The sequence below is a fragment of the Antechinus flavipes genome, chromosome 3 (assembly GCF_016432865.1).
Source record: "Antechinus flavipes isolate AdamAnt ecotype Samford, QLD, Australia chromosome 3, AdamAnt_v2, whole genome shotgun sequence".
Taxonomy (NCBI): domain Eukaryota; kingdom Metazoa; phylum Chordata; class Mammalia; order Dasyuromorphia; family Dasyuridae; genus Antechinus; species Antechinus flavipes.
The window spans coordinates 50411470-50431999 of NC_067400.1; the positions used below are offsets into that span (position 1 = coordinate 50411470).

Below are 20530 nucleotides of genomic sequence, written 5' to 3' on the forward strand. Positions count from 1 at the left end.
AAACATAAAAGAAAACTAAACTCAAAGATATTAAAATGACTAGCTGGATATTTGGTTGGCGTGAATAAAATGGCTCTTTGATTCTGCTACCTTTTAAAGAGAAAATTAGGATAGTTAATGGAAAAGAGTGCTAAACTTGAGTGAGTAGAGAGCTAGTTTAAATTCCACTTCCAGCACTCATTAGTTGGTGGTTGTATGCAAATCACATAAATTCTCTGAGCCTATTTCTTCATCTATAAAATATGGATAATACCTTTCATGCACTTATGTACCACACAGGGTTTTAAGGACAAAGTATGTAGCTCAATACAATGTGAACAACAAACCATCTGGGCTTACTCATCATCCATATCCCAGTGCCCAAATGGGAGTGCTCCTCAAGGCTGTTCTGATCTTCTCTCTTCTTCTCTATACTTTTTCTTAGTGATTTTATCATTTCTCACAGATTTAATTATTAACTCAATGTCAATCAATGACTAATTAACGTACAAATTTAACCTGTCTTTCCACTTCAGTAGGAAAGGTATCAACTGCCTATGGGACATTTCAAATCGGACATTCTGGGGAACAACATGTCCAAAAGAGAATTCAAAATTTCCCCTTTTTCAAATTCTCCATTTCTGTGAAGGTTTTGCAATGTTAATATGACAAAACTATTTTGCATCCAAGCCACTGTTTCTACTACTATCACCACCAGAGATTAGTCCATCATTATTTCTTCTCCTACCATATGATTTTAGCTCAATAAGATCTACCAGCACCTTACTGCCTCTCTAGGAGGAAATAGAAACTCACATGGCTTTTAAAACCCTTCATGATCTGGCCCAAGTCTATCTTTCTAGCTCCATTACACATTACTTCCTTCCCAGACTCCATGATTGGCCTGAATTAGCCTTCTCTCTGTTCCTTACACTTGTCAATCTATCTGTCATCTTTGTACCTTTTTATCATCTGCCCTTTTAAATGGAATGCACTCCTCCTTCACTTCCACCTTAGGAGAATCTCCCTTCAAGACAGCTCAAGAACAATCTCTACATGAAGCTTTTCCTGAACACCCTCATGCCTGTGTCCTCCTTTCCTATTTTTCTACTTATTCTGCATGCCCTCTCTATTGCCCTTTCCCACTTTGCTTTGTATTAAACTTCTTTGCATCTATTTTTAACTTATTAGTTTTAGAAATACACTACATACATTTTTAATAAAGACTTGCTACCTCCCCATTAATTTATGGGCAAATTATTTCATTTTTTACCCTTGTGTCCCCAGAATTCAGCCTGGCAAATAGCAGGTATATGATAAATACAGAATTAACTGCAGATTATTTTTTCTGTAAATTCTTATAAATATATTTTTCCGGAGCACACATTTGCCCAGAGCACCAAGCACAGAAGCAGGCACTAAGTGGGCATTTAATAAATTCTTGATGACCACCTTATTAAGCAAGTCAAAAAGTTATTAGCTCCTTTGCTTTTGGCAAAGAAAGCTCCAGCAAACCACTGTACTAATCGGTTTCCTGAAGACTTCAACTACTGCCTTCTTTCCTTTCTAGGTCATCTATTTGAGCATGCTCAGATGACAACATCTCTTATGTTCCTGTCTATGCTAATTTTTGCCTAAGGGCTTTTCATCATGTCTTCTCCTTTAATTATTGGATTTTCTCACAAGCTTAACATACAAGGCTAGTCAATGCCACACCTATTTCCTTCCTTTGAGGGAAGATATACCTTTCCAGAACTACAGTTAAGTAATGAATCAGACTGCATACTAAGCCTCAGCAATACTGACAATATTGGATTTGAATCTTTGTGAGGATCTCTTAGTGTGCCTACTATAAACTCTTATGTTTTTTTATCTCATAGAACAGCCCTATAGGCCCTCAGACATTGCATTTTTTCTAACTTTCCACAAAATTCTAACAAATTCTAGCAAATTTGATTGCCTGGTTTCACATACCACAAATTAGAAGGTGAAAAGTAGATTACATATATTCTTAACAATAAGCATCCTAAAAATTGAAGTAAAAAAAAAGCCAAAAAAAAAACTACAAAAACACCAACTTGGAAAACAATAGCATGGGGTTATTGATACAAAGGGGTACAAGAATCATCTCTCTACAAATCTAAACTCTGGAGAACATCTGAGAAATATTATCTCTATAGTTGATATTAAAGAGAGGCTTTATTGTCACCAAGCAAAGATTAATTTATAATCCATAAATTCTATTAAAAAATAAAACATTTATTTTTTAAAGTTTTGATACTGAAAATAATGAAGTATCACTTCTGAAAACAAATAACTCCTTCGAAATGGCACTCTTTTCACTCAGTGATACTTGAGTAAATGAGATGATGATGTATTTAGAAAACATTCCTGGCATTTCCTACCTGGTTACTGCTCAATTTTAATTCTTTAACAGATAGTGGTTTTTATTCCCTTCAAAATTATGTACATATCTGTGTTTTTCTTAGATTTTACAAGACAGTTACTATTCTGATTTTACCCAGAATTTATTTCAAATGCTACTAAGCAGAAAACTTGTCACTTGAAAAAAAAAATTCTATCTAAAATGTTTGCATATACATTTGTTTATTCAAAGACCAGTGAATATGTACAACAGGAATTTGCATATGAGTAAAGAGAGTTAAGATACACACGCACATAAATATTTAAATTAGGACATTCCTATAGAAAGAACTACAGAGCCAAGTCAGAACTGCAATCTCCAATACTAAAGCAACTTTTTCTTACTACCTTGGAACACTTGAGAAATAAAGTTAAAAAAAAAAAAAGTTAAGTTACACTTGTGCCACTAAAATTCACTCCCTCCCATACACTCTCTTTCTCCCAGTTTGTAGAAAGGTACTGAAAGGAAGAATTTTGAGGATGCAAGAGAGAAAAGGACTGATTGTTGTCAGAGGTCCAACAGGTAAAGCAGGAAGGGGCAGGAGAGTCAAAGCAGAAGAAGAAAAGTTAGTTTTGGCAAGTAACATCAATCTCAAGCAAAAAAAGTCAGACCATATTAGGAGAATGAGAAAAGAATGGTAATTCACAGGCACAATATAAGTTTTAGAATTAAATTAACATTCTAACACCTATAATGTGTGCTACTGCGCACATTAATATGACACTTTAAGGTCTATCAAAGCACATTGCAAAATTACCCTATAAGAAAAGGCCCACAGCTATTATCCTATCTTGTGAATACTGTGACCTGTCCAAACAGAGTCAGCTCATCAGCAGCATATTGGGAAAATACTTGACTTGGAAACAGGAGAAGAATCGAGTATCTGTTAGGATTAACACTACTAAAACTCTTTTTATACACATGGTCTCATATAGTTGGTTTAATAATCCTAGAGTTGAGGTTTGTTTTGCATTTTTAAAAATATATTTTTCCCGAACAACTTCAAACTAGACCATGTACAAAAGCCTTTCAAATATTATCAGATCCTTTTTTAATAATCTCTCCTTCAGGATGAACATAAGGAGAGTGCAAATTTAGAACTGGCACTTCTAATCCAAACCCCTTCATTTGAGAGATGAAAAAATAAGGCCTAGAGTCATAGAGGTATCTTCACCAGGTAGCAAAAATGTCAGGTGGCAACACCAAGATTCAAATCCAAACTCTTCCCATTGTACAACATCTCAGAAGTGAAGTCTCTGAACACCTCAGGCTGTTGTCCAAAATCCCAACTAAAATTTAATTTACTTAAAAGGAGAGGTCCTCTTGGGCAGCTAGGTGACACCACAGTGCATAGAGCACCAGGTCTGGGATCAGGAAGAACTGAGTTCAAATAGCCTCAGACACTTACTAGCTGTGAGACCTGGGGCAATTTTCTGATTTGTAAAATGAGTTGAAGAAGGAAAATACCAAACCACTTCAATGTTTTTGCCAAGAAAACCCAAATAGGGATCACAGAAAGTTGAACATGGAAAAAAAAAAAAAAAAAAAAAAAAGACTGAATACCATAGGCCCTTAGTAACTTCAACTCCTGTTCTTATTTAAAATTCTGTTTTTAAAGTATCTTATGATTTTATTTGGACAGATACATTCCTAACATCTAAAATCCACTATGCATTCCCTAAAAACCCTGAGCTGGTAAGACAGCCCACTGAGTCCCCTTCTACTTAGGTGAGTTACTGATTCAACATGAAGTTTTTAATCCAATCTGGTTACTGAATTGTTCCAAGATTAATATTCTGGTCTCCTAAATTAAGCAATCAGTTCAATTCATGGAATACTCAAATTTGAGGGGGGGAAATGTAAAAGAAAGGGTCCTGAAGGAGAAGCCAATGATGTGTGTTGTATTCTAGCCCTTGCTTTGCCGTTGAGTTCCTTGGCTCCAAGGTGCACAAGGTTCTCTAATTTTTGTCTGGAGAATTAAGATATCATAGTTTCTAACCTCACAGAGTTCAGTCTACTGGATGATTTATGAAGTTCTTTATAGCACTAAAATGCTTTGATTTTATGCTTTTGTTCCCAGTTCAAAACAATCAGAAGCAACCATCTAAATGGAAGGCAAGACAACAGGAACTCCCAGAAGTGACAGATCCTCATCTGACAGGCAGAAGCCAGATGACTAAGCAACATCTAACAAAGTAATAAAAGCACCAAAGTCATTCCCAAAAAAGAGTAAATTAGTCAGGATCCTCTGCCTAAGGTAACAAAGAAAAACACTAAGCACTGGAGAATTATTTCCATCAAAAATGGCTCTCCCTCCCCTTCACCCCCCCCCCCCAAAAAAAAGCCATGTGTGCAAAAATATGGTACTGGCAAGGACCTGGAAACTTGCTGAATAGGGGAGGGGTGGGAGAAGGGAGGGGAAAAAAAGTTTTGCAAAGGTTAGTGCTAAAAGATATCTTTAAAAAGAGAAAAGAAACCTCCAGAAATGGTATTTAAGAATGTACTTGTAAGTTGTTATGTGGGAATTTAGAATACATGTGTATTACTTAAAGTCACACATTTGCTATTTCTGCAATGTTAAATATTATGAACTTCCTCATACTACAGAGAAACCACATGAATTTATTATCTCTGGAAATCATTACTTTCTCCACCTAAAGTTTACACCCTACTGATATTGCACAGTTCAAAATAAAATGTTATCATTGATAAATGGTCAAAGGATATGAACAGACAATTTTCAGATGAAGAAATTGAAACTATTACCACTCACATGAAAGAGTGTTCCAAATCACTATTGATCAGAGAAATGCAAATTAAGACAACTCTGAGATATCACTACACTCCTGTCAGATTGGCTAAGATGACAGGAAAAAACAATGATGAATGTTGGAGGGGATGCGGGAAAACGGGGACATTGATGCATTGTTGGTGGAGTTGTGAACGAATCCAGCCATTCTGGAGAGCGATCTGGAATTATGCCCAAAAAGTTATCAAACTGTGCATACCCTTTGATCCAGCAGTGTTTCTATTGGGCTTATACCCCAAAGAGATACTAAAAAAGGAAGGGGACCTGTATGTGCCAAAATGTTTGTAGCAGCCCTGTTTGTAGTGGCTAGAAACTGGAAAATGAATGGATGCCCATCAATTGGAGAATGGCTGGGTAAATTGTGGTATATGAATGTTATGGAATATTATTGCTCTGTAAGGAATGACCAGCAGGATGAATACAGAGAGGCTTGGAGAGACCTACATGGACTGATGCTAAGTGAGATGAGCAGAACCAGGAGATCATTATACACTTCGACAACGATATTGTATGAGGATGTATTCTGATGGAAGTGGATTTCTCTGACAAAGAGACTTAACTGAGTTTCATTGGAGAAATGATGGACAGAAACAGCTACACCCAAAGAAGGAATACTGGGAAATGAATGTGAACTATTTGCATTTTTGATTTTCTTCCCGAGTTATTTTTACCTTCTGAATCCAATTCTCCCTGTGCAACAAGAGAACTGTTTGGTTCTGCAAATATGTATTGAATCTAGGATATACTGCAACATGTTTAGCATATATAGGACTGCTTGCCATCCTGGGGGGGGGGAGGAGGGAGGGAGGGGAAAAAACGAAACATAAGTGATTGCAAGGGATAATGTCGTGTAGAAATTATCCTGGCATGGATTCTGTCAATGCGAAGTTATTATTAAATAAAATAAAATTTATTATTAAAAAATAAATAAATAAATAAAATGTTATCGGTGGTTTCTGAATTGACTATGTATGAGAAATGGGTGGGAAAAATCTTCCAATAACCTAATAACAGCAATGACTATTTAGAGAAAAGGAAACGAGATCAACACAAATGAAAGGTATAATGTAAAAGCAAAGTACATAAGAAATTTAAAGTCCTCAACTGTATTCTTTCAAGTATTAAGATCCCATTACTGTTTCACTATAAATCATAAACTCCTTGGAAGCTTTTGCCACAATCTGAGGGTAGAAATTCAGGAGGACTCTCCCCAATAAAATCTCCTAGTTTTATTTCTGGCAGGAAAAAACAAGTAAAAAAGAAAAAAACAAATTTTCTCCAAGAAAAGAATTTCTTAGAGAATCTTTTTTCTTAATTCCTTATGAATCTTTTTAGATTTATAGAGACAAATGTATCTAGTCTGTTTATTCTCTAGAAAAGGAAACTGAGGCTCAGAAAGGTAAAGCCATTAACCAAAGTTATACAAGCAGGATTACTGCTGCAAAGCTAGAATCTGAACCTGGGTACAATTTCCCTGTTCTTTTACAGTCCAGCACAAGTCCTTTTTACTCAATCTAACACATTCAATTACCAACCAGAATCCCAAGTATAACAACATCCCCATGCTGTTTGCATGCTGTTAAAAAAAGAGGGAGACTGACAGAAGTTCTTTTCTCCTAATTCATAGGTTGGGCAAGATGGAGGGATGACTGTGGGCTCTAACATCTCATCTAACTCACAGAGGTCACCCAGAATAAGGAAATATCTAGTCTTTACAATCCAAATGACCTTATTTTTTTTTAATGAGTTTGATTACATTTTCATATTCCACACCAATACTGACCTCAATTTCTCGAAGCTTAGCTCGTTTTTCTTCACTCATTTCTGAATATTTAATAGAGGATTTGGACTCCGTCATCTCTTCTTTGATGGGATTGGAATACAAATGATGTTCTTCAGACTTGGAGCTCTGGGTATCTTCCTCATCTTCACTCTCTTCTTCTTGACTTTGGGAATAAGTTGAAGACGTTAGCAAATGCAAAGGTGTGTCACTGTTTACTCTGGGAGCTCCCTTCTTTCCTGACTAAGTTTCTCTCTTTCCTTGGGTCTTTTCCTCTTCTTCCAATCAGTTTCCTTGCTTCTATATGTGTCTCTTTCTGCCTTTGCACTATGCTATCTTTCAAAATCAAAATCTCCATTTAAGATAAATTCCTTTCTCCCTCTATATCTGATTACATTTGTGCCCTTCTCCACCCCTACCCTCAAAACATGCTATGTCTGTGTTGTTCCAGTAAAACAAATTCCCTGAGAGAAGTGACTCTCTTCCCTAATATTAAGCATCCTGTATAAGTAGCAAAAGCTCAATAAATGTTTATTAAATTGATGACATTTCCATTGTGTAAAGTGTTTTATTTTTTGCATTCTAAAGAACTCTGGGCAGAGTAGATGAACACATAATATTCTTATTGACTATAAAACTTCAGATGTTCTCTATGAAAAGTTTTCTGAAAAAAGTTTTGAATCCAATAAGTAACAAAAATCACATTTCATCACATATTGCTTTTGTTTTGTTGTGTAACCCTCCCCTATATTCTTTGCAAAACTACTGAATCAAATGGATAATGTATCCAAATGTTCTTTGTACATTAATTGTTCATTGGGAATTTATAAACATTAATTTTCACATAATCTATAAGTTACAGCAATAATATTAAATTTCCAAAAATCATTGCATACAAAATGTTGATCTACACAAACTATCAATATTACTTGTATCTCTAGAAAGTTATTATCCTCATCACTGCCTTAAATAATCAGTCTTTTGGTGATAGCCGTGGAGTCTACAGATAGTGGCCAAATGGAATAAGGGATCAAGAAACATATTACTAGTCTAGTCTTTATTATGAACAGGTACAATTCCTTTAATATATACTTATTTGAGTCAACTTAACAAGCATTTATTATGTACCAGCAGCACTGTGTTTAGTGTTGAAGATACACAAAAAGGCAAGAATAGTCACCAAAAGAAATACTTAATACTTTCCAAAAGATTAATATGCTTTAAAAAAACAACTTTGAAAATAAACTATAACCTAAAGTAAGCATCAATTAATGTCAAAGCAGTAATAAAGAAACCTTATCTATCCTATTTTATAATCCAGAGTTTGCATCCTAAAAGGGTAGGTGGCCAGGTAAATTATTTTTTTGAGCACAAAAAGTACCCATACCTTTATACACAAAATATTTCCAACCTACTTTACAAAGTTTACACACAGCTAGTCACACAGGTTTGAAACCTGAATCACGTTTCACTCTTCAAGCTCCCTCACCTTATTCCCCATAATATCCAAATCAGCTGCCAAGTTCTTTCAAATTCTACCTTCACAATCTCCCTCCCATATCTGCCTTCTCTTTAACACTACAACATCACTATTTCAGGCTTTCATCACATCTCAACTGGATTACATTAAAAGCCTCCTTAGTTAAGTCCCTGACTCCAGTTTCCCCTAAAAATTCCATCCTTCATACTTTCCCAACAAAATAATCTCCCTTAGGAAAAGGTCTAAATAGGCCCCCACACAAGAGTTGGCTCCACACTTTTTCATACTATTCCCTTCCATACACTACCAAAGAGGGAAGAAGATGGCAGTAGAAGTTAAGACTTTTTTCCCCTCCCAAAAAGCAAAAAAACTCTACTGATTTTATAGTTATTTTAAATGAATTTTAGAAGTTAATAATGATTATGTATATGGAATATAAACTCCAAACAGTTTATAAGTGATTTTAGGAATGTTTTGATTTTTTAAAGCCTATAAAGTTCATACTAGCAACAATACTGTTTACTAGTTCTATTGTAATCTTACTTTTCTATTTTTGAAGCATTGTTGAGGCTCAAATTCACTTAGTTCCAAAACAATAGGTATATAATACAACGCAAATAAATTTTAAATGTAAAGTTCCAACTTTCCATGTACAATTAAGTTTCTTTCTCAGTGCTACAGTAACTATTACCCTATCTCCAATTATTAAAATACCATTCTAGCTTCAGCCACTAGAGTGCAGTAGTGTAGCACACAAAGAAATTCAAGCGCAATTTATTGAGAATACTAAATACAACAGGAAAACAAAAAGATAATAAAAATTCCTGTCTTTCATCCTCCAGGAAGTTATCTTCAAATATTTATTTTACCAGGCCCTTTCAACTTAAATTGGCCTATAAGAAATCCCTGAACCCTTTTCATCTGAATTGAATAAGGAATTATATTTTTTTAAAGAAATTGTATATTTTAAAGAAAGGCTTTAGAAAAGATTAGGATGATTCAAAAAATATTTTAAAATATTGTTCATTTAACTTTTTGGTGTCATTATCTTCAAATCCAGTTTCATAATCACAATTATTTTTCTAATTATTAAATTTTAAAATAAATGTGATTTTGATTTCTTATCAAAAAAAAAAGTCACTAAAATCTCATCTTACTCATCAATTTAAAATTGTTTCAACACTCAAACACATTAACTAGGTTAATGGTTCAGAATAACAAAATTATATATACATCAAAATGACTTGATGGATATTAGTTTCATGTTTTACAAAACAACATTAAATAAAAGCGTCTCTCCCGCTTTTAAAAAAAAAAAAAAAACACAAAAATCTACCACGCAAATGTGTCAGCATGCTTATGATAAAAAATTTATCTGTCAAGAGCATATCCTTATTCTAGGAATGTTATTCCATGTAGTTGGTTATTTTGATCAGCATTGCTATAGTCATAATTTTAGAAAAATCATCTCTCATAAGAAGAAAATTCTAATCATGCAAAATTTGATTTTCACAAAAGTAACTATTACCACATTTCCTAAAAAACCCCAAACAACATTGATATTCCTTTTTCGTATTTCTCCATACTTCCAAACTGCAATGCACACATTCATATTTCAATTTGACTGACTCTTGTTCAAGATCTCATTAAAAAAAGTTTTCCATTTTAAAATAGAGATCTTTATTTCAAAGTAAAATTATAATATTTTCATGCCATTTAATGCTTCCAGTCCTCCTAGCTTTAAGTATTTTTTATATTTGTCTCTTGGATATGAAATTTTAGTAATCTGCATTTCATAATCCTCCTTTAGGCCATATAACTTGCTGTTTTGGGTTATACTGCCACAGAGCTGATATGTGAAAAGTGTTATTTCTAATAATTTTCTTGAAAACCTTATGAAGTATTTAAATGTATACATTTGAGTGCATGTTTACATGTAGTGTTTCTCTAGGTCCTGTTTTCAGAATGTGTCCCATATAACATGGAGAATAATACTACTATTCCTTCTACCTCTTTAAAAATCACTTTCCATGGAGCCCAATTCAATATTTGATAACAGAGATCTGAAAGAAATGCCACTGATCAATTAACATATTTAACTATAAAGTGAGATTCATAACTTGATGTGAGAAAACAAATACACCACAGAACTAAAAAGCTCATTGAAATGAGAAGCACTAAAACTAGAAGCCAAAAGCTCCTCATGTGTTGGGAAAATAATTGAGGCTCTGAACCTGATCCCCTTGCCAGTTTTTCCCCCTCCTTCACTATTCTTTCGAGCACACCCCTTGATGAAAAAAAGGGCAGCCACACCAGAAACTGAACACATTAAGATCCTAGATTCTTACTTTTGATTTTCTTCTTCTTCTGATTCTTCATGCTGGTCAAATAACTCCCACTTAGATGTTGTTACCGCTGAATAAAGGAAAAAAAGGATGTAATTCCATAAGGTAAATTAGCATTATTGCAGAAGCATAGCTGAGTTCCAGATTTAGAGCTGGTGGTTTGCATTACACAAGTTTTTATCTGTATGGTATTAACAGCCATTTCTTTGTGTTACATGCATTCCATTCCTCATGGGAATATGTAAGTTTATTTCTTTATTCAAACTTACATTGCATTTCTATCTGAATTAACTAAGTGACTAATATTCTCATGCTTGTATTGAAGATTGCTTGTTTGATCAGAAACTCCAAATATTCCTGTGGATACACTATAAGCACTTTTTTTCACACCTATATGTATGTATCGTAAGACCATCCTAGGCTTGAGACATTCACAAAATGAATCGAAGGATAGGAATCAGGAGATACGTCATCAAGAGCAGAAGGCTCATTTCCTCCAACTTTCTAATTCCTAGAGGCAAGAATGAATTTGAAATCGTCTCCCATGTCCTGTGACTGTGTTCTCTGAGTTTTCATTCCAATTATGTTACACAAGAACCCTAAACAAGGACCTAAAATTAGAGAGGGAGAATTTACTGGTCTACTTGGAACTTCACTGGTCCTGTGATGTTTCTGATTCTAAACATCTGCTACATAAACAGAATAGGAGCTGCCTCTACCCTTTCCCATGCACAATAAGATGACATCTGTAAAATGTGTCATAAATGCTAGATATTATTTACTTGGGGAAAAAAGCTTAACAAGTAATTAGCATCCTGCTTACCCTGTGCTTCCAATTCCGATTCATCTACAGCTTCCCATTTGGATGGGGCCACTTTAAAAATGGGCTCGTTCTTTTTTGAGTCTTCAGAGGTATCCACTGTTAAGGCAAAGAACCATACTATTAGGTGAGAAGCTAACTGAGAATAATAATAATTAAAAAAAAGTATCTATAACTGCTCATTAATTTTTTAAAAAACTTTTTATATCATGATTTATTGGTGTTTTATTCTGATAAAAACATTCATTTCTGAAAATATTCTCCATCCCCACCAACTCTAGTGACTTAGTGGACAATTTCGTCATGTACAAACAGAGAATGAAATAACATCCATCGGCAAAGTGAGCAGAGCTCAGGCCTAGAGTCATAAGACCTGAATTTCAATCTGGCCTCAGATATTTAGTAGGTGTTTGTCCTAGGGCAAGGTCATTTGCAAGGCAAGCTAATTAATCTCATTTGTCTTGCATTTCCTAAACTATAAAAAAGAGAACAATCATCACACTGACCTTGTTATGAAACCCCCATGAGATAATAATTGTAAAATATTTAGTATTGAATGCCTGGAACATAGTAAGTACTATATAAATGGAAGCTATTATTGAAAACTTGTGTTGGAAGGTAATCACATGAGAAAATATATGTAAAAATTATTTGCAAAACTGAAGGCTCAGCAATAGTCAGACACTATATGAGACCTAAGGTCACAAAGATCCAGAGACCAGAGAATCTCCAGGAAAGAGGAGTGTGTGTCAGATGCTACCCAGTCATGAGAAATATGAAGACCAGGACTTAATTATTAGACTGGGATGGGGAGACACAAGCACGCATGCCTCAGAGGCATACAATATACAAACTATTTAAGAATTCAGTACTTTTTCCAAGAGGGAAGAGGAGGAACAAGGTCTGAATCCCTCTCCAGCCACCTGTTCTGCATCTTACAAGGGCCTAAGATCCCTCCCTACCAAACAGGAAAGCTGGACTGGGGGACCTCTCCTCCTGGGTCTAAATCCTGCATTTCCCATTTGTCCACCCAGGCAGCAGGTCCGCTCACTCAACACTCAACAAGCCACAATTTCCTCTCAGAATAAAATGTACATCCTTCCCCCCCACATCCACTTTTAATTCCTCTAATTCATTTACTTCTCAATATACATGCTTTAAAAAAAGAAACAAACATAAATCCATATAAAATAAAAACATTTTCACCACAAAATTCCATGGGTCATTTTTCATTATTTTCATCTAAAAGAATTAAAAATAAAGCCTTTTAAAATTTTACATGATCTGTTTTCTTCTCACCACACAAAAACCAACTTACAAGGCACACCATCAAGATCATCATCAAGTGATTTTATGGGGACTCCATCAAGATCATCAATGGGAGTGGCATCAATAGGAATTCCATCCACATCTTCCAAGGGCGCACCATCAAGCTCCTCCTCAATGGGAGCACCATCGAGATCATCTGGTACTTCCTATAGAAACACATAGATTAATATCTTCCTGTATTTCTTATGAGCTGCTGTTTAGGCATTTACCTCTTTCCCAAGATCATTAAAAAGTTAGTACAAATCTATTGAGATATTGATGATAACTCCCACCATTTAGGATAGGTCTATGGTTTATTATTTCACTAAAATGCATCCTCCTGAGGGTGAATACTCATTTTCTTTCTTTTTTTTTTATCTCCAGGGATTAATACAGTATTATGCATGCAGTAGGTAATTAATAAATATTTGTTGAATCAACTGATAAAGAGTATTCAGAAATACGATTTACCCTACTGACAAAATGAACAGGAAAAAAAAGGCACAGCAAATTTTTTTGTGCATAATTTTAAACCTGAATTGATAATTATTTTTCAGAGAAAATGTTATAGATGGTCTCATTAAAACATGTTTAGTTAGAGCTTGTTTTGCTCAATTAAAGTCAATTATAATGCTGTTCAAATTCTAAATTCATCAGTTTAAGTATGTATAGCCTTGATTATTACAGCAACATATGCATTCACAAATAACATGGTATTAACCTCATTGTTAAATTTAAGTGCTACCCCACCAAAAGCAAATGAATTGTTTTTATTCTTCAAGGTCCAACTAAGCATTCCTTTCCCTGAAGTACTTCTTATATGTACCAGTTATTTGGTACCTAGGGCTTCATAATAAAGAACTATATTAACATGCTATCTTTTCGGGACCTATATGTGCCAAAATGTTTGTGGCAGCCCTGTTTGTGGTGGCTAGAAACTGGAAAATGAATGGATGCCCATCAATTGGAGAATGGCTGGGTAAATTGTGGTATATGAATGTTATGGAATATTATTGTTCTGTAAGAAATGACCAGCAGGATGAATACAGAGAGGCTTGGAGAGACTTACAGGAACCGATGCTAAGTGAAATGAGCAGAACCAGGAGATCATTATATACCTCAACAACCATACTGTTTGAAGATGTATTCTGATGGAAGTGGATTTCTTTGACAAAGAGACCTAACTGAGTTTCAATTGATAAATGATGGACAGAAGCAGCTACACCCAAAGAAAGAACACTGGGAAATGAATGTGAACTATCTGCATTTTTGTTTTTCTTCCCGGGTTATTTTTACCTTCTGAATCCAATTCTCCCTGTGCAACAAGAGAACTGTTCAATTCTGCAAACATATATTGTATCTAGGATATACTGCAACATATCTAACATATATAAGACTGCTTGCCATCTAGGGGAGGGGATGGAGGGAGGGAGGGGAAAAATCGGAACAGAAACGAGTGCAAGGGATAATGTTGTAAAAAAATTACCCTGGCATGGATTCTGTCAATATAAAGTAATTATTAAATAAAATAAAATAAAATTTTTTTTAAAAAATGAATTAACAGTGGGAGAAGAAATTGATTAAGGAAAAGAGCACATTTTATTTTTCCCCTCTATTAAAGCATGCATTATTTTTACTGTGAACATTCAATAAATACTTGCTGAATGGAAAAAAAAATGCTATCTTTTTACATGCCTATGTTTCATGGCTATATTAAAAACGTTCACATATTTAACAGTGCCTAGAACCTTAGTTTTAAATGCCTATTAGATGAATGATTAATGAGGTCAATGTATTCACTATTTCAAATTATTAGCTACTTTCAATCATTCCTACTGCTGCCACTATATGAGCTCCAGGGTTGTTCCCAAGGCTAAAATTATGACTGTGAAGTTTTATGTAAAACACACACTTTGCACAAATAAAAACAAGAACAGTTATCTTAAAAACCATCCTTTTGTGATTTCTTTCAAATTAGACAAAGTTAAAACTACAAACCTGCTCCAATCTATTTGATCAGACTTCTATTCTTCTAATTATGAGTCAGAGAGTATTAGGAGAACATGGTTAGGTCCCAGAAATAGTTGGGATAAGGCGGCTTCTCTGGAGATGACTAAGGAATGAAGGAAGGACTACTCTTTTCTTTCTGATAAAACAGGATTAACTGAACTGTTTCCTTGTTGCCTTCTGCCATCCTCATAGGCTGAAGAGATACAAGTTAACCTCTGACTTGTTTATCCATTAACTCCTTACTTGCCTCTGGTTAATTCTAGCTTTGTCACTTTTATCTTAGCCAAGTCAGTCTCTTCCTCCGGCTATTTATTTACTGCCACAGTGAGCACACTAACACACCAGAAAAGCTGTAAAATCTGTGAGATGTACTTTATGACTATAAGATCACAGACATACACATCCCCCACTTCAAAGAAGCCATGAGGAAATAGTATGAATCAAAGAAGTCCAGTGTGAAAAGCTTTTATTTTAACATTATTACTTAATTGACCATCCCTTTGCAACCTCTATTACTTGTATTACTCTACAATTTATCCTATTTCCCAAAAGAAAGACAACTGATGATACCTACCTCTGTTTCTTTTTCTTCAATAATATTTACAAGTCCCAAAAATATATTTTGTAATTTGATCAAAAATGGTTCTGGATAAATTGCCCAATCTTCCCATGCTCTGAAGCAGGTCATTACTCGTTGCTTAAAAAAACAACAAAAGGAAACCATTAGTCAGTTGTCAAGAAAATAAAAAAAATAAGCTGGTATTTAAGTATCAAAAGGAGAGAAGTCTGGCAAAGTTTATTTCATTAAGAATCACTTCAATGGAGGGGAAAAAGTGGAACAAAAGGTTTGGCAATCATCAATGCTATAAAATTACCCATGTATATAACTTGTAAATAAAAAGCTATTAAAAAAAAAAAAAAAGAATCATTTTACTAAAAGTGGAAATATGATAAATTCTGTCAATATGGATCTCCTAAGATCACCACTAAACAAGATCCCAAGTAATTTCCTGTCAACAAATTTTCTTAAAGATGTTATTTTCTATGAAGCATTAAAAACTGCCTTTTCCTTAAAGCTTTCATGTATAATTGAAGGACATCATATCTCATCATTAGCAGCTTTATAGAACTTTAAGGTTTGCAAGTCTGTTTACTCTGATTTTTCATAATGCTGTCAGATAAGTGGCTGATATTATCTCCATTTTACAGATAAGAAAAAGAGGTTAGTGACTTGCCTGGGTTATACAACCTAATAAGTATCTATAGAGTATCTAGAGGTAAGATATGAACCTATATTTTCCTAATTCCTACTCCCACTCATTTTATTTCTTTTACATAACAACTGGTTTAGTCAGCTTTGTATCTCCACCCTTATACCACTGTACTACGCTACAGTGACAAATTTTACTAAATTAAAATTAGTAAAATTTAATGAATGTCTGGGATATGTAATGGTATAGGATATAGTTTTTTTGCTCAAGATAATTAGGTCAAGAAACAAACATTTAAGAATAGGCCGTTAGGCAATGAATGTACTTTTATTTTTTGCTACAAAAAAATGGCATAAGAATGCTAAAAATAAAGATATTATGAGATGTTTGGTTTTTAAACATTTTATCAAAACAGATGAAACTTTAAAAAATGCAATGAAATATAAAACATACCTTGAAGTTTTCGGATTGTAAGTGGCCTTGAATTGTACGGTAGGTGGCATTGAGGTCCGAAAATATCTGACATAATTTTGTTTCAAAACTGTAATTCAAATAATATATTTTTTTAAACTCTTAACGTAAACTATCATAAAACACAATCGTTTCTCCATCCTTGTTAATGAATACTCACCCCTGTTTTTAAATACTTAAAATCCAAGAATTAGTTGTTAAAATATAAAAGCAACAATTGTGTAACTTTACAAGACTAGTAATATTTTTAATTTCTGCCAAAGTATCATCTCCTTAATACCATATTTTAGCTTATGAAGCCTTTGCACAGACGTTACTTTGATTCCCACTATTCAAGTCAAATGATTCAGTGAAACATGCTCTTCCAGAACACAACTGCAAACAATTCTTTATTATTCCCATTTTACAAATAAAGAAACTGAGACTTAAGAGAGTTAAAATTATCGGCTGAAAGTCACAGAGTTCAGAAAGTTGAAAATTCAGATCTAGATACAAATATTTTGATTTTTATTTCAGTGTTCTTTCTACTATATCGCAGAATTTTACAAGCACATCTCAATTCTTCAATTCAAGAAAGTGAATTAAAATCAGTAACTAAGCACTGTTTCAGTCCCAAGGAAGCAATGTTCCCAGACAATTTTAAAAAGAACATAATTAGCCTAAATTTTAAAAAACAGAAAAGTTTCATTTTCATAAGAAAAATAGGAAAATATTTCTGAAACCTGCCTATCTGATTTGGTGGGAAAAGGAGATTAAAAGAGTGGAATAATGAGAGGACAGTGGATTTGGGGCTAAAGGAATTCTAGATAGCCCAGTCTCAGTCTGAAGTTTCCTTATGAGTAAAATCAGGTGATTGGACCAGAAGATCAGCTGTTTAGTATAAGCTCCCAATCCTAAAATCCCACCAATAAGGAAAATAGAAGTCACAAAACTAAAATCTAAAAGACTTATTTAATTGTAACGTATGATTACAAAGGTCTTAAGTCTTAAAGGTCTAGAAGCCTTACAGACTAGGAAATATTACGACCAATTAAATCCAGAATAAGTGCCAGAGCAATGGTATTTTCCAAAATAATGCCCTAAATGTTTCCAATTCCATATTTATGAAATTTTAATTATTTTTAGCATGGATTGGGGTTTAAATTTTTTTTGGTTATGTAAAATATACCTTTTGTAAAGCCCCAATTGAATTAAGTTCATATCTTTTATTTTATAGTTACAGTTATAAAATACTATACTTACAATTTTCTATAATATGAAGCATTGGCAACTTTTGCTGAAGAGTTATATAATACATCAGAAACCAAATATAATCTGGCAATCTATAAAATAAATAATAAAAATGAAGCACAATTATGACCATAAAGCCAACAACAAATCTAGAACATGACATGATGCTTCTTCCATGATACAGTGACAAGGAATAATAAAGATAACCATGCTTACCTTCAAGTAACATGTCATCAACATAAAAACATACTTACCAGAATTATTTCTTTAGCAGAAATGCAAATATGTCTAAATTTCAAAGAATATGGTTTTCGAATCAAAAATGTCAAAGATTAAAAACTCCCCATTTGTAATTTTTATAAGTATGGAAAACTTCAAATGGTTTTCTTAGGAAAAATAAATTCAAAGAGCAAAACATAACCTCTTCAATCACAAAATACTTCATTTAATAAAGAGCTAGGAAGACTTAAGAAAAATATCTACATACCTTTTTAGGCAGCGGTGTTTTCAAGATGGAGAGGGACTCAGTAATACAATCCACTATTTCTTCAGCAGCTTCAGCATTATTAAGACAGAAAACCATTGCATCACCAATATCATTTTTCCGAGGCGTTAATCCACGTAAGATTTCTTCCAATTTATCTCTCTGCCTGAAATAATATTTTTTACAAATTGTAAATACTATGGATACCATTGGGGTACAAAATTCATGAGGGTTGGGATTGTTTTTTCTTCTCTTTACATCCCTTAACACAATGCTTGGCTCATAGGAGGTAATTAATAAATGATCATTTCCTTGAATTCCAAATGTCAAATACTTTCATATAATTTAGTCATACTTGTAAGCACTAAAAAGTTACTTGGATGGCATCATCTCATATTTCATCACCTAAGTATTTTAACACCTCCACAATACAAGTTCTAATAAAAATGTAAAGAATGGTATTACCTGATAAATGTATTTCCTAAATAAAAGCATTTTATTAAAACCCATACTCTTTCCTATGGAGCTGTAGTATACTCAAAAAAAATATATACTGAAATGATGAGGCAGTAGAGGCCAATGGCAAGCATTACTTAGTTCTTAGTTGGGTAGAGGGGCGGAGGTGAAGTAATGGGTAGTTATTTTTGTTCTTTTTTCCTGGAGCCTCAAATTAAAATACTACAATTTTTTTAAGGTAACAATATTCTTGCTTGGGGTGGCAGAAATGTTCCAAGACTGAAAAGGAGAGAGGGAGAGAAGCTTACTCTTCTTTAAGTGCTCCTTTCTTGCTAGGTTCCTCAACAAAAGCTTCAGTTTCTTGCTCTTCGGACATCCCATGTAGGTATGGATTTAATGGTGGTGGCCTCCAAAAAGATCCATTTTTGAACATACGAAAATCTTCTGTTCTCCACTTAGTTGGAGCATCTCCCTAAAAATCAGCAAAATTATAGGACAATTAAATACCTACCTTTACATATAATCAAATCTAAAGCAAAAATTGGTTCTACTTGCCTGTAGAATTGAATAAAGCTTCCATCTATAGTAAACATGGGCTGGAGTCTGGTTTTCAAACAAAAACCTAAAAAAACCCCAACAAATGCAGTTTATATTTCTGAATGATTTGACTATTTTTTCCAAATGAATGTTTGTGCAACTCAGAGAAATTTCGTTTATTGAAAATGAAAAGATCGCATAAATAAGACCTAATACTGAAAGGCCAAAGAAATAATCTTCTCCCTCTGGTCTGATTTTATTATCTTACCATCAACTGACACAGTCATCATACACATAAATGCATTCTTCCCAGAGGAATAACTTTTAATTTAGCCATAAAAAAAAAAAATCACCCTATTCTCAAACATTCACTTTAAACTAAATCTGATAGAATAAATCAAGCTATTGAAAGCATCTCAGCAACATGTAATCCCCTTATCTGGCCACTGTTATCCATTTAAGTGTGATCTTTAAAAATTCAGTTTAATTGTACAGAGTAACTGCATGATTATATGTGATCAAATATGACAAGAGTTAGCTCTTTTCAGCAATGCAGTGATCCAAAACAATTCCAATAGACTTGGGATGGAAAATGCCAATTGCATCCAGAGAGAGAACTGTGGAGACTTGAATCAAAGCATACTATTTTCATATTTTTTGTTTGTTTCCTCATGTTTTTTTCCCTTTTTGATCCGATTTTTCTTGTACGACATGAAAAAATATGGAAATGTTTAAAAGGATTGTACATGGATAACCTATGCCAGACTGCTGTCTTGGGGAAGGAGAAAAAATATGGAACTCAAAAATTTCACAAAAATGAATGCTGAAAATTATCTTTGCATGTATCTTTTGCATGAAGCAAAAAAAAAAAAAATTTTTTTATTTATAGGAATCAAAGAGTTATAGGATTACGAATAGGAAGCCAGAAGAGTGCTGAGGGATTATTTAATTCTACTCTCCTTTTACATGATGAAACTAATTTCCAATATGTCACCAACATTGACCAAGGCCACACAAGTAGTAAGAGAGTGCTAGGACTCATAGCCAACATTCTTTCAAGTAAACCACACTGCTTCCCAAGAAATACTTGCCAATTTTTCTTCTCCTCTGAAGGAGAGGATTCACTATTTTGTTCCCTCCTTTTAAAAACCAAGTCAGAGGTATTTATCCTATCATAACGCATTG

The 20530-nt window shown here is 33.9% G+C and overlaps 1 protein-coding gene across 3 annotated transcripts in view; it reads right to left on the reverse strand.

Moving 5' to 3' along the window:
* U2SURP (U2 snRNP associated SURP domain containing) overlaps positions 1 to 20530 on the reverse strand; it is a 71022-nt gene that overhangs the window by 10888 nt on the left and 39604 nt on the right. For all 3 annotated transcript variants that reach the window (XM_051983333.1, XM_051983332.1, XM_051983334.1), the window contains 10 exons: positions 19364 to 19430; positions 19117 to 19280; positions 18356 to 18518; positions 17881 to 17960; positions 16621 to 16708; positions 15531 to 15653; positions 12957 to 13113; positions 11642 to 11737; positions 10822 to 10888; positions 6997 to 7159 (listed from right to left, as the gene is read on the reverse strand). In XM_051983333.1, coding sequence (XP_051839293.1) covers positions 6997 to 7159; positions 10822 to 10888; positions 11642 to 11737; positions 12957 to 13113; positions 15531 to 15653; positions 16621 to 16708; positions 17881 to 17960; positions 18356 to 18518; positions 19117 to 19280; positions 19364 to 19430 — 1168 coding nt within the window. The remainder of the gene's footprint in view (positions 1 to 6996; positions 7160 to 10821; positions 10889 to 11641; positions 11738 to 12956; positions 13114 to 15530; positions 15654 to 16620; positions 16709 to 17880; positions 17961 to 18355; positions 18519 to 19116; positions 19281 to 19363; positions 19431 to 20530) is intronic.